This window comes from Trichosurus vulpecula, chromosome 4 (genome assembly GCF_011100635.1).
Source record: "Trichosurus vulpecula isolate mTriVul1 chromosome 4, mTriVul1.pri, whole genome shotgun sequence".
Taxonomy (NCBI): domain Eukaryota; kingdom Metazoa; phylum Chordata; class Mammalia; order Diprotodontia; family Phalangeridae; genus Trichosurus; species Trichosurus vulpecula.
In genome coordinates, this window is record NC_050576.1 from 268781702 (window position 1) to 268797037 (window position 15336).

General features: G+C 38.5%; 1 protein-coding gene across 2 annotated transcripts; it reads right to left on the reverse strand.

The window, feature by feature from the left end:
• Window positions 1-5751: 5751 nt before the first annotated feature.
• On the reverse strand, window positions 5752-14985 carry RNF7 (ring finger protein 7). 2 transcript variants are annotated; one of them, XM_036757377.1, is made up of 3 exons: window positions 14605-14985; window positions 8880-8927; window positions 5752-6785 (listed from the first exon to the last, which is right to left on the reverse strand). In XM_036757377.1, exons 1-3 carry the CDS (start codon window positions 14777-14779, stop codon window positions 6667-6669), a joined length of 342 nt encoding a protein of 113 aa, XP_036613272.1. In that variant the 5' UTR covers window positions 14780-14985; the 3' UTR covers window positions 5752-6666. The 2 variants fall into 2 exon arrangements, with proteins under 2 accessions (XP_036613272.1, XP_036613273.1); XM_036757378.1 differs by having other exon boundaries at window positions 6729-6785; window positions 14612-14906.
• Between the last annotated feature and the right edge of the window lie 351 nt (window positions 14986-15336).

Genomic DNA, 15336 nt, shown 5'->3' on the forward strand with positions numbered 1-15336 from the left:
GACAAGGGCTAGATGACATTACAGTTAAAGGGGTGAATAGCTGAACCAAAAAGGAAGTCATTAATGGTTTGTGATCAACCTCAAGGGATGTCTCCAGTGAGTTCAACCTTTTATAAAGGACATGGATGAAGACAGAGATGGAATACTCTGAGGAGCAAATGACACAAAGCTTCAAGGGAGTGCTAACACACTGGATGATCAGTCTCACAAATGATACGCCTAGATAGGAGTTTGTATAAAGACTGCGATGTGCATCCATGTATATGATGTGATAGGCAAGACAGTTAATGTGTTCTCAGTATACACAGAGGCACAATTCTCAGGAATAAGTGCTCAGTCTCATACTATGCCCTCATCACACCACACTTGGAATACTGTGTTCAGTCCTGAGTGCTCCATGCTGGGAAGTACAATTTATAATGAGTGTCTAGTCAAGGGCTCCTCGGATGAAGGGCCTTAAATCATGTGAGGCACTGGGGATATTTTGCTTGGAGAAGAGACGACTTTGCAGAGAACAAATGGAATATCTGTTTCATAGGAGAAAGTACACTGTAATATATCAAAATGTTTTGAATCATGTAACTTTATATAAAACTTCTCAAATTCTTTGCCTTTTAGAAACCTTAGCTCCCTTCAAAAAGATCAGCATGGGTTCCAGGTCCTTCAGAAAAACCCTTTGTTGTTAATGTCTTCTCCTTCCTCAAATTACCCTACATTTCCTTATCTGTACATGTTGCATTCTCTGGTAGAATGTAAGCCCTCTGAGGGCAAAAAAAGAGGTTTCATTTTTGTCTTTGTGTCCCCAGTGCCTTACACGTTATAGGCTTAGCTTCCTGAGTTCAAATCCAGCTTCAGATTTGTGTGATGCAGGACTTACTAGCTGTGTGATGCAGGACAAGTCACTTAACTGTCTGCCTCAGTTTCCTCATCTGTAAAATAAGCTAAATATAGAAATGGTATACCATGTCAGTGTCTTTGCCAAGAAAACCCCAAATGGGGTCAGGAAGAGTCAGACACAAATGAAACGACTGAACAAAACTCCATTTTTACCAATCTGTGCCCTGTACCTTCCCAGTGGTTCTTAACCTACAGTCCTTGACTCTTTTTTAATATTTTGATAACTACATTTCAATATAATTGATTTTCTTGGTAATCCTATTTAATTTATGCATCTGAAAACATTATTCTGAGAAAGGGTCCACAGGCTTTAAAAGACTGCCAAAGAAGGTTAATGGTCTCTGGCTGTACTTTATGCCTTAAATGAAATAATATTCTTTTAAAATGTAATTAGGTTTATCTTATAATATAGAAAAAGCTGGCATTATAGGAGGATTCAAACTGCCTAACAAAAACTAACGAATATAAATTAGCAAAGTACATTCTTAAATATATGCTAACTAAACAGGCAGAGAGGGGGCTCAGTCAATAGTAAAAGGCCTGCAGGCAGGAAGACCTGAATTCAAATGTGACCTCAGTCACTTACTAGTCAGGTGAGTCTGGGCCACTCACTCAACTGGTGTCTCTCTCAGTCTCCTGATCTGTAAAATGCGGATAACAAAAGCACCAAATTCCCAGGGTCATTCAAATAAGACAGCATTTGTAAAGCGCTTAGTACAGTGCATGGCACATAGTAAGCATGCTATGTTAGCTATATTTATTATTATTAAACAGTGAAAAACAATCTTGTTTTAGACTATGTATTTTGATAGGAAAGTTATCTTAGTTAAATTCCAATCTCTGTGCTATGAACTAAAATTATGGAACAAAAAAAGCTTGGTTTGACTATAGCAGTAAATAACATTAAAGGAAGGTTCTCTCTCCAACAATTAACTTTAGAAGAGCAGATACCATTATCTCTGGTTATTTGATCTAAACTATACTAATGAGGAGAAAGGTTGGAGTCCAACCTGTGAATCCTGGTCTTGCTTTTATAACAACTCAGAGTGGAAATTGAAGAGTGAGGGTTGAGAAAAAAATTTCTAAAATATGCAATTAGAACTTAAAAAAAATTTAGTACACTCATATTGTAATACACCAATTATATTCTACTCTACTGTAAAACTTTAAACTTGAAAATTATAAATTAGTTTATGATCAGAATTTAAGTGATGTGCAAATCAATTCAGTCCATTTTCCCCATTCACCAAAAAAAAGTGTTACTTAAGCCAACAAAAAATATTTAAGCAATTTTTGGGGTCAGCAATTTTTTTTCTATACTTACTGAGAATGTTATTTCATGAGCTTTTCACTCTTAAATTGATTTTTAAAAGTTAGTTTTCTAGTAAAGTGACTCTAGAGGGATGAGAAACTAAACAAAGATTTCAAAGTCTAGACAGAGCCCAGAAGTCTTCTTCTAGTAAGTTAATTTTTTATATAAATGTGGTGACAACTAAAAAAAAAATATTAAAAAGAGCCAAACATGACTGGAGAAACTGGCCCAGGTCATAGAACTAGAATTCAAACCCAGGTCTCCTTATAACAAACTCAGTGTCCTTTCCCCTACACCTGGTTGCTTCCATTGTGGAGGACAGTGCTATGCTGGGCAGTCAAGAGAGAACTGAGTTTAAATCTGACCTTTGATATTAGCTGTGTGATTTGAGTCTTTAGTTTCCTTAGGGATAATAATGTCTACACCTCCCAGCACTGCTGTGAAGATCAAATGAGGTAATGGATAAAAAGCATTTCTTAAACCTTAAAGTGCTACGTCTGGTCAAAGGATATGAACAAGAAGTTTTCAAAAGAAGAAATATAAGCTATCAACAATCATGTGAAAAAATGCTCTCAATCACTAATAATTAAGGAAATGCAAATCAAAGCAACCTTGAGGATCTACCTCACACTATCAGACCAGCAAAAATGACAAAAATCACAAATGTCGGAGGAACTATGGGGAGCAGAAACACGAGTGCAGGGCTGGTGAAGCCGTGAATCTGTCCAGCCACTGTGGAAAACATTTGAAACAATGCCCAAAAAGTTACCACACTGTGTGTACCCTTTGATCCTGCTGTCCCACAACTAGGCCTATAGCTTACCCCAAAGAAATCAAACAAAGGGGAAAAGATCTGCACGTACAAAAATATTCATAGCAACTCCTTTCATGGTAGGGAAACTAAAGAGATGTCCTTTGGGGAAATTGTACATAAATGTAATAGAACATCAGTGTACCACAAGTAATGATGAAATGGACAATTTCAGAGGCAACTGGGAAGAACTTTATGAACTGATGGAAAGTGAACAGAACTAGGAGAACAATTTCTATAAGAACAACATTACACAGAAAGACAACTTTGAAAGACTTTAGAACTCTGAACAATGCCATGATAAAGCCCAAGTCCAGAACAATGAAGAAGTCACCCATCTCTTCACAGAGAAGTTGATGAACTTAAAAGTCAAATGTAAAGAAACACACATTTTCAGTTATGGCTCACAGGGGAATTTGTTTGCTAGACTATGCAGCTATGTATCAAGGGATTTATTTTGAATTTGCTTAATGAGATGGGGTAGCAGAAACAACAGATTAATGAAAAATGCTTGTTAATATAAAAGGAAAAAAGTAGTTAAAACATTTTTTTAAAAAAAGTGTTATGTCAACTACTATTCCATCAATTGCACATTCAGACAAATGGCTTAAAATTTTCAAAAAAAATTTACATTTCACTCCAACTTTCCAAATCTGATCAGCATACCTTTACATAAAGGTTTGCAAAAATTGACACTGGGATTTTTTTTTTACCCTTCATTTTAAAGGGTACAGAACATATATTTTTTTTAATGTTTATGAACCACCAAAACAACCTTGAATAATACATCAAAAGCTCTTCAATATTTCTTACATGTTTCAGTTTCTGTATATCCTTAGAATGAGTAATGGAACACATTTTACCATTTTTCCTCAGTTATATAACTGCTATGTTAGAGTCCAATTAAGCTAATACAAGAACTTTGAGCTTCACATTTTTTAGCTCTAAGAGTCTCTATCAAACAAGTACTTATTGAGTGCCTAAATGCTTAGCAGAATGGAACATATTTTCAAGTCAGTGGTAGTTATTTGCACGTAAAAGTAACATCTAGCCTCTTCCTGAACGTTCAAATGACAAAGTACTTTTATTTAAGTGCTCTGGACCAAGTGAACAAACTATTCACTGAGTGTGCCCTAGGGAATTAAAACTGAAAGTGATAATACATTTTCAAAGTGCTTGATTTAAACCAAGAAAGACTAGCTTACTCACTGGCTTTTGTAAGTTCTATGTCAGGATAGTGACTTTAAAAGGAGAATTCCTTTATGAAGACATTAAAAGTTATTATTGTAAAATCAATCTTCACTTGAAAATTTTAGATTGTATTAGTTACATGGATACACTAAAAGTTACAGACCTTTGCTATACGATGAAAGATAACTAAAAAATTAAAAAAAAAACATTAGCTGCACATAAAAACCAAGGTTGACTTATAGAGCACTTTTTCAATATATGTATAATAAAATTCAATATTATTTTAGCATTACTTTGGTCAGATGCGTGAAAAACATGAACTAACACACTATGCTTTTGATCCAACAATATGCACTCCATTTTCAGATGACTATGCAGACTGGCTAATATCACCCCAGGATGGGTATGACCAGTCTTGCTTTGTCTGATTCCCTCCTCCTCTCCTACTTTCAGATGCTCACATATAAACAGTGCATTGTTAGGTGGTTGGACTGTAATATCTTTTGCTATGGGATTGCCATAGCAGCAGTCAATCAGCCAATCACCATCCTCCTCCACAATTCATCTACATACTGCCACTCCTTTGACTAAAATAAGTTAAAATTCTTACTATTTTCTACTTCACTGTAATTCCAAATACTCAGGTCACATTTTTAGGGCAGTCAACCCTTTAGAAAAACCTGCAAAAACTGCTGAAAGTTTATCGGGCAGTGGTTAAAAACACGCAAATTCTTAAGTACTGCCAAAGGATAGGATCATAGCATTTTGTGCTAGAAGGGACCTCACAAGGTTCATCCAGACTAAATTCCTTACTTTGCAGAGAGATGAAAGACTTATATGGGCCTCACAGGAGATAGCTAAGTAGCAGGGCCAGCATACAAACTGGAGGCTCTCTGCCTCTAGTTTGGGCTTTTTCTGCTATACTGTGATACTTGGAGGTTCTTGTGTATTGGATAGGTCCATAGAAATTATGGAAAGCAAGCCTACAATAAAGCAGCCTGTTTATAGAGAAATCCGATAAACTCTTGATCAATAAAATGAAGTTAATATGTTTAACAAATCCATAGTAGTTAATTTTTAAAAATTTTATTACTCAAAATCCTTTAGGTTTTCTACTCCTTTTTGGACTGTTGAAATGAAGCTCAGGACTACTGACTTCTAAATATAGGTAAGTAAATAGTTGTTTTCTTCTCTGAAATTTTAAGATACACACATATGTACACACACATATATTCATTCATTCTTGAACACTCACAATCAATTTGTATTTTGGTACCTAAATTAGGAAAGACAGTAACTTCCATTTGGAGAATTCTCTGACTATTCTGAAATTAACTGCCTCACATCTCAAATTTCTCCAGGTTGTCCATGTAGTTCCATAAAACATCTTCCCCAAATGTAAACAAGTTTAGGTTAAGCTACGGGCAGTACCTATTTTAATGCTAGCAAGCATTCAAATAATATATTTCAAAATTTTAATCTCAGTTAAGATAATGACCATATGCATAGTTTTCTAAAAGAAATATAAACATTCACAAAAGAAATTAGATCAATATTTATTATGTCACAGTTCAAGTAATGAAACAATTTAATAGAAGACTTAATCTTTATCAAATAGTGTTATATGATCGTAATTTTTTCATTAAAGGTCTGAGAAGTGAATTAAACATCCTTGTAGGTATTCAATATAAATCACCATTAAAGCAATATAACATAGTAATAATCAAAGTGTGATCTAGAAATACTTATGCATCCATAACTCAATGACTTTATAGAGCTTTATAGAGTTTTGGGCATAGATTTCACTACTGAATAAAAGACAAAGCCTTAAAGGACAATCAAGATTCAGTTTCTCAGAAAGAGAGAAATATGATTTTTGGTTGCCCTGGTCACTAGTAGTTAACCATAAAATGTGTATCTTGTTTTTAACAAAAGCTTAAAAAGGAAGCCAAAATCCTAGCTAACTGACATGAATGTTGCATAAATTAGTTATTTTCAGGGAAAAAAATACTATTAGTACCAAATCATACCTTACACGGATTAGATTTGAATGCTTTCATTCATGTCAATAACTTTTAATGATTAACTATAAACATGCAAAACCTTCTTGTCTGAATGGAACTTACTCTCCAGATTTCCTTTATCCTAGACTTTAATTAGATTAGGAAAGTCATTCATATTGAAGCTATTTTCTCTAACACGGCATTTCTAAGCAGTATCTACAATTCACACCAAACAAAGAGAAAAGAATGTCATCTATAACACACTGTTCTTACTTGTAGAGAAGTTCTACAAAGAAAGGGGACCAAATGCCGCACCCTAACTTCAGCGAATGTCCAACTCATTCCTTTTAACAAGGAAAGACGAGTGAAGAGACGCCATCTTTGGAGAGCTTTACCCCTTATGTGACACACCCAGAGCCTCAGACCATGGCACTCAATGATGCCTTGGGCTTTCATTTGCCTATTCTCTGGACTACCCAGTCCTGCTGGCACAGAGGGCAGCGATTGTTCTGTTTCACCCACAGGGACATGCAGCAATTATGGAAGGAATGGTTACACTCTCCCCAGACCACTGAAAGAAAAACAAAAATATACTTAATACATTTTTCAACTTAAATTATTGAACTCAAAATTAAAGCCATATTATCTAGCCACTGATATTGCACACTACTTGAATTTGCTGTTATCTGAAAAGGAAATAAGCATTTCATAATTTCCCTCAAAATGGTATGAAAAATGTCAACAGTATACATGTCTAATACCATAGTTAGGTGACTGTGTCCAAAATATACAAAATATACACAGGCAGATGATGCTTTAACAATGACATAGCCTACGTATGGTGGGAGCTCCTACCATTTTAGCAATACTATATTAACTAATACCAAATTTTAATTATATTGCTTATAAAAATTTTTCAGCTTTTAGAAATCATAACTACAAAAACTCCTTATAAAATAGGTTTCTATAAGCATAATGAAAAACACTCTAAGAGCTGGCCCTACTGCAACAGAATGACTTACAGATTCTTTCAAGGAAAAATAAATTTTAAATGTAGTTTTCCTATAGGTATATAGTTATCCAGATACTCTGATCTCTTGAAAAGGTAACTCTGTTAAAGCACTAGTCTTCTTAACTGTCCTAAAGTCCTTCCAACTATGCCTTGGTCTTAGAAATGTTTTAGGTTATATTTTGCTGGAAGTTTCCACATGACTCCTAATTAAAATGATAATATATAATAACTTTAATCTTTTCCTTTCTTGGTGTTGTGTCTAATACTGAAAGATGATTGTAGTGACCTGCCATCAGTAGAGCATGCACGGAGTTCTCTTTCCATTGGCTATGGGACTGTGCCAGTCACCAATATTCTCAGCCTCTTTTTGTGTGTCAAAATGTCATTAAGTCAATAAGTCAATTTATTAAGTCAATAAAAATGCAGAGTATATTCTGCCAAGTCCTAGGCCTCCTGGGATGTTTTCAGTATCAGTTTATACTTATATATATATATATTTTTAGGGGGAAGTATATATTAGGTATGGTTCCTCAGTTCACTACAGTAACATAAAAGATAAAAGAGAGAATGTTGAAGGGGATGGAGATAATCAGAGGCGGCTTCCTGGAGGAGATGGCATTTGAGTCGCAATTTAAAGGATAATAGTAATACAAAACAGAGGGGTTAAGAAAGGAATTCATTCAACAAACATTAATTCAGGGCTGAACAAACATAATGGGAATAAGGAGCAGCAAGCCAAAGGCATTTTAAATGTAAAGTAGGGAAGCAGTTTTGGAAGCAGTAAGTAAGCAGTTCAGTCTGGCTGGGGCACAGAGTGTAAAAATACATAGGAATAAGGCTGGTAAGGTAAGGTGTTTCCAGATTGTGTTAGCATGGAGTTAAGTAAAGCAAAGATAAAAGGGAAAAAAATCCCAGGAAATAAATGTGGGGGATTGAGAAAGAACAGAAAAATGATATCTTTTGGAGCCAAAATTAAGAGTGGAGGTGGGGATAATAATACCAAGGATACCACTAAGAAGTGACTTAAGGAAGAGTCAATCTTTTATTTTTTCAATATTTTGCACAACAAATGTGCTAAAAGAGCATTTTTAAAGCTGAAGAATATAAAATTGTTAAAAATACTTAAATGTTTAGGGTAAGATGCTTGTACTAACATTATCTCATCACTCACATTTAAGAGTTATCCCATAAAGAATATCTAGCATTATCTTGTTTAGGCCTCTCCAAGCTAAGATCAGATGTGTTATCCATGCATAAATTCCATGAAAATGAAACAATGTGATTAAATAATAAGACTATAAAATATTCCTGAAAAACCTAATCAAAGCCTAGTCAAAGCTCTACTACAAAGTGAAATGTTTCAACAATTCTCTCTTTTATATCTTTCTCGGCAGAGACATAACTAGTTCCTACTTTTACTAAGATGTCGACCATTTCTACTTCTAATATAGGACTTCTTTGGCTATGACAAGCCACACGGCTAAAAAAAGCTATACCAAAGCAGAGCACAGTAAGTACTTCTAAATAATCTGCATTTTACACTCAGTGCTTTACAGTATGCTGTTGTATATTGATAAATTGCATCTTAGTTGCAAACACTCCCACTGAGAAAAAAACTTCAGTTGAAAAACTAAGAACAAAATTACAACATACCAACACAATCTTCTTGTTTGTTTTCAGCTTGACATCTAAGACAGGCATCTAAAAGCAAACAAACGGCAATTCTCAATCTGATGCTCAAAATGTAATTTTAAAAAGTCTTACACTTCAAAGACAAATAAAAGCCCTACAGCTTAATAATGAAGATAAAACATTCAATACCCAATTTTTCATCCGGATTTAAACATTTTAAGATGAACATTTAAAGTACAAAGCACAATACTTATCAGTTATGACTGGGAGCAGTTTCAGAAAGTGTACTAAACACCCCACCTTGCATTTTTAGAAACTCAGATTAAAAGATCCCTGACTGAGTATACCTACATAACATCCGTAGGGGAAAGTATGGCCAAAAATATTTCATCAAGTTAAAGCTTAAATAGCATCTATATGAACAATGAGATATAAGCACATCCATAAACACCAACATAAGAAGTAATTTATTTTTGAAACATACTCCTTTTAAAGAAGTCATTCACAATCTGTTCACTCTTCTCTAAAACCCTCTGACTTTTCCCCAAGCACACTTACTTGAGTTATTCATTCTTTGGTGTAGGAGTCTCTTACTTAGTCACTTCTTAGTTTTTCCCATATGGTGATTCAGAAAACATTTAAAATAAAGTTGTTTGAATGTTTCTAGTCTTCACTTACTATTTCATTCATGAATATCAGGAAAGATTTTTCTTTCTTTTAAAAAATGTTTCTCCTCACTAGATAGATGTAGCAACAGAGATGTAGGACTGAAAGGGTTATTAGTGGTCTTTCTAGTCAAACTCACTCATCTTACTCCAGCCCCCTGACACCCAAGGTCACACAGACAGTAATCCCCTGACTGCAGATCTAACGCTTCCCTGGACTATGCCATGTTGTTGTCTTTCCATGGCTTATCTATCTGAAATGTAAGTAATCGAATAACTTGTAAAAACTGCAGTTATTCTTCAAAGTGAAAAACCTTGAGAACAGGAAAGTAAAGAGACGGAGGTATTAAGCATTCTGGGCACCATGGAAATGTACTAGCTCCCTGGCTGTGGGAGGATTCCTGGTATGCCTCGTTTAAAGAGAGCCAAATGTGTACAAAGATTCAAACTTAAGGGTGCCCAGCCACTATCACAGATATATTAGGTTACTTCTGAGTAAACAGCTGTTAATAATAACAATTATTTTGATAACAATGATTATAATTGCTAGCATTTATATAGTGCTTTAAGGATTGAAAAATGCTTTACAAACACTACTCTCATTTTTCCCCTCACAACAACCCTGGGAGGTAGGTGCTATTACTATCACCCCTGTTTTACAGATGAGGAAACCAAGGCAGAAAAGGGTTAAGTGAGTTGCCCAGGGTCAGCCAGGAAGTCTCTGAGTCCACATTTGAACTCAGGTCTTCCTGAATTCAGGTCCAGCACTCTATCCACTAGGCTATCTAGCTGCCTCTGTTAAAAACATTAATGACAGGAGTGTCACCATGAGAAAAAAGCCCTGGACTAGGTATTAGTAGAACCAGGTTCTGCCTTGAACTATAGCAGTGTGACCTTTAACCCTTAACCTTTCTGGGCTTCAGCGTCCTGAGCTGTAAAAGGGGGTGGATTAGTTCTCTAAGGTCTGTCCAGCTCTAAAATTAGACAGGCATTTCAGGCTGTGTCTTCCTGACCAACCCTATCCCCTAATGTTCCCAACCACAAGCCAGTCTCCTCTCCTTTCCCCATCATACTGGGCTCAGTGTGACAGGTGGTCACTCCCTCCTCCGCTAGACCAATCCAACCGTGACAATTCCTTGTAGGCTAAGCTCAAGGGTCTGAGCCTCCACTAAATTTTCCCTGACTAGAATGAACTCCAATGCTCTTTACTCCAGAAACCATTCATATTTTATCTCTCCACTAGGAATGTAAGATCTTCCAGGGCCAGGATACTTTGTCTTCTGGATTTGGAGTCAGAAAACATGGGCTCAAATAATCTCTCTGTCACTTGCTACCTGTGTGACCTGGAGTCCCTTTGCCTCTCTGTTCTCAGTGTCTTTACCTGTAAAAGAAAGGGGTTAGAGAGACAGGGAATCGAAGGTCCTTTGCACCTCCTAAATCTATAATCCTTTCTATATCATTAAGAACACTGGCAGGAAAACAGCATATGCTTAATAATATTTGACTTACATGAAGGAAAACTCCATGATTTCTGTAGCTTCAGATATTAAGAGAATAATTTTGAAATGTATGTTTTTGAACCAGAACTTTCTGGGTGATCAGGGAAAGTTTCCTCATCCAAGTACTGTATTATAACAACAACTACTACTATTAGCATTTACAGAGAGCTTAAGGTTTGCAAAGCACTTTATCACTCTATTCCCAATGAGACAGGTCATGTAATTTTCTCAGAGTTATCTCTGAGGCAGGATTTGAACTGAGGGCCAGGACTCTGGTCACTATGCCACCTGGGTGACTCTCATTTTTATTTGTTCCTGTGCCCAGTATTTTGGCTTTTAAAAAGCCACTGTGAAATAAAGAGTCTAGGAAAGTCCATTAAATGTAAGAGTCATGGACCACCTAAATTTCAAGGAAAGTAGGAGGTCACACCTATTGTAATATTAAGATTTCTCCATTGTATTTTATTTAAAATTAGAATGTTGAATATAGCTATCAGAAAATTAGATGTGATTCTTAATAGGCTAAAAGGAAGACAAAAGTAGTAAAGAATAGCTTTTAATGCTGAAGTTTGAAAACATTTCTCTGTAAAGACAAACATACTATAATTCACGTTTATTTTCCTTCTCAATGCTTTTAATAGTTGTTCTATAAAGAGATATGACACTCTAAAGATACTTTCCCTCAAGATATACTTTGCTGAACAAGGCTACTCACTATGCTTTTGCTTCTTTTGTGGAGAAAAGTAAATTTAAAACATTTGGCCTATTCCAGGAGGACAAGAAATCATGGTCTCATGAAATTGGAGAAAGATGAAACAAATTAACCCCCTACCCTCCTCCCCAGCTCTTCTCCGATTCTACATGAAGAAACTAGGAACAAAGAGGTAAAGTGACTGGCGTGTCTAGGGTCATACAGCTGGTGTTCTAACCCGGTCTGATATTCTCTTTACTAGGCCACACCTAAAACTCTTGGTACACCTGAAAGCCTATGGCACCTCCTAGATGCCCTCTTCTATTCCTTGTCACTCTTCTCCTCTTCTGACTGTAGCACACACATACCACCTCTACCATTCTCAGCCACATCCCCCCACACATCATTACTTTGTATAGCACTCCCCTGCTGGTTCATCCTTGTGCTCCACTAGCAGAGATAGCATACCTCTTCTCTCCTTCCAGATCACCTCCCTTGGTAACTGCACCACCTTCCTAATTAGCAGGAGAAAGAATTCCAATGGAAACCAGCTGACTGGGAGACAGACAACTCTCTGAGCAATGATATCACGACAGATGACTGGAACATATCCCAAAATGGCCCAGATTACTCAATGTGCATTTTATTTAAATGAGTAATGCACTGTATAGGATACTGAACTTAAGAACTTTCTTCATAAATGCCACAAATATCTGAACTTTCAGTATCAAAACTCTGAATGAGATCTAATATTTGACAAAATTTTGACAAAAGCATAAAATCATACTTTTACCATAAAATCTGCCTGAGTTTTCATGATGTTCATACACACCTCAAGTAGGATATTATTTACTTCTTTATATTTAATGAGTTATTACTGTCATTCACTTAGTCTGTAGTAATTAGAATTTAGGACAAAAGTAGTTTAAAAGTGAACCTCTCACTATTATTACCTGACTACTCAATGGATTTTAGCAGCCCATAAAAGTGTGTATGTAATATACATTCCAGAATACTTCTAGACTAAAAATCTAACTACTCTAAATCTCTATCACCAATGTGGCAATTGTGGAGTAAGTGTTAAAACTGAGATGGGAGAATTACAGCCATTTTCTAATACACTTGACACCTCCTTTCAAGTATTTTTGTTGTATATCATTCACTTATAGGCTTCTGCATTTCTATCTAGTGTTTGGTAAAAGGAGAAAGTTACTTTCTGAACATTAACCCTTCAAAATGCAGAAGTTGAAAATATTTCTACTTTCAAACAAAACGTAAAATTTTAGTGAAGTCTGCTTTCATTTTAAGGATGGGCTATAAATGTTTTAACCTACAAACTGAAATGTTCGTTTTTAAAAACCAGAACTTTTGCTCATTCACAGTAAGTTCTTTCACAGCTCTATGTAAGAAAGGTTACATTAGAAATCTTTTAAATAAAATAATTCAAGGCTTTCCCCACCTCTGAACTAAAAAACAGCAACCAAATTTAAAGATGAGATTGTATTTCTCAAAGTGGAGGGAAAATTAAACCATATACCTAACATGAAAAGTAAGAATAATGAAATTCTACAGGATAAAAAATATAAAAATATAAAAAAATTAAAATATATGTATTTTGAATCACAGTACTATAAATTATCCTTGAAATGGAAAGAATAAAAGATACAGGATGCTGAAGATAATCAAATATGCTTAAAAATCTCTCATCCCTTAGGGAGAAAATCTTGTCTAAAATTTGCTTCCCCTCCTCCAGTGACTCTAAAGCACTTATTTTAGTTTCCAAAATATAAAGTTTTATTTTTTTAACATGAATTTCTCTTTACCTCAAAAGGAAAAAAAACAAAATTTAAGATATGAATAAAATCATTCTTAAGTGCTCCATTCTTTATCATAATTTGTATTTAAATAGTATTCTTCCACGGAGGTTTGAGAGTAAATAACTTCACCCGTCTGGGCCTCAGTTTTCCCATCTATAAAAAGCAAACTGGATCATCTTTCCCCTTCCCCTTCTAGATCCCAAAGGACAAGCTTGTATATACAAACTATTAAACTGCTTATTAACCATATACGTTGTTATATAATTCTTTTATTCTAAGCAGGATAAACTCAAGTTTTTAAAAAACCAACAATTTTCAGCACAAGCAAAAACTCGTCTCCGTTTAATCTACTTGGTCCTGAAACCGGTGCCACCGCCTGACCGCTGTAACAGACTGGGGGCGACACGGCGACCACCCCGGGCTGCCTCTGTGCCCCTCCTCCTTGACTCGCTCCGGACTCCCCAGCTGCATGGTCTCTATCGACCGTGCTCCCCTCCTCTCTGGGCTAACGCCGGGCCCCCGAAGCTTTCCGGCGTGATGGAGAAGCCTCGGGGTCAGGGGGTCTGACAGGTGGCGGCTGCTTGATCTTTCAGCATCCTGGGGGTCTCTGGGTAAGGCCACGCCTGTGTGTATACGTGTGTGTGCGTGTATGTGCACACGCATGTACACACACAGTTTGGGGGGCGCACGTCCCGCACCGTGGGCGCTCAGCATTCCCCACGCGTGAGGAAATGCCAAGCGGGTCCAGCTCGCCACGAAGCCCTCAGTGACCGGCCTCAGTTTCCCCGTCTGCCGCTCTTGGGCCGGTCTAAACCAGGCCTGGGAGGCCCTCGAATGGCCAGGCAGGGGTGCCCTCCGTTGTTAAAGGGCCCGAGCCGCCTCCCCCCCCGCCCCCCGGTGGGCCGGCTTGCGGACACACGTGTGTGTGTTTGCCTGGAGAAGGCCCACGGAAGAGGCCTCCCCCCTCCCGCGTGGGGCGGGGAAGGAGCGCGCGTGCGTGGCGGGGGAAGCCCCGCGTGCTGGCCGGGCCGCGGAGGCCGCGCGGCAGCCCCGGACTCGCGTGACAGCGCTTACCCATCACCTGGACCCGGCAGATGGCGCACGTGTCGCACTCCACGTCCCAGCTCCACATGGCCACCGCGTTCCACTTCTTGAGGGAGAACATCTTGTCGCCGGCGGCCTTGGTGCCCGAGCTGCCCGAGTGCGAGGCCGGCGCGCCGGGCTCCTCTCCGTCCTCCACGTCGGCCATGGCGGCGCGGGCGGGCCCGGCCGGCCGGCGGGGGAGAGGCTTGGGGCGAGCCCGGCGGGGAGCTATGGCGGCGGGGCCGAGCCTCCTCGAGAGAGGCTGCAGCTCCCTCCAGAGGCGGCCGCGGGGAAGGGCCGGACGACCGTTAGCTACCGAGCCCGCCGCCTACGCCGCCGCGGACGCCGACGTCGTCCACGCCGACGTCGCCCCCGCTGGCGCGGCACCGCGGCCCGGGATTGGACGGTTCCACCTCCGGCGGGGCGTGACGTAAACGAGGGCGTGGCTGAACGGGCCCTGCCCCCGCCCCCTCCGACCAGGCGCGTGCGCTTGCGCTCATGCTCATTCAGCGGTGTGTGGTCCTGGCTTTCTGGAGCCTCCAAAAGCGATTCCCTGGCCCGGGCACCGGCAGTCCTCAGCCCTTAGCCCCGGTCGGGGCCTGGGCCGGGTGCCGAGCTTAATTAAGTCCGGGTCTTCTGAGCCCTCAGTGCCTTAAGTCACTTCGTAAAAGATGCACCGTGCTAGAGCTGGAGATCAGACCTGTAAGAATCCCTACATCTGTG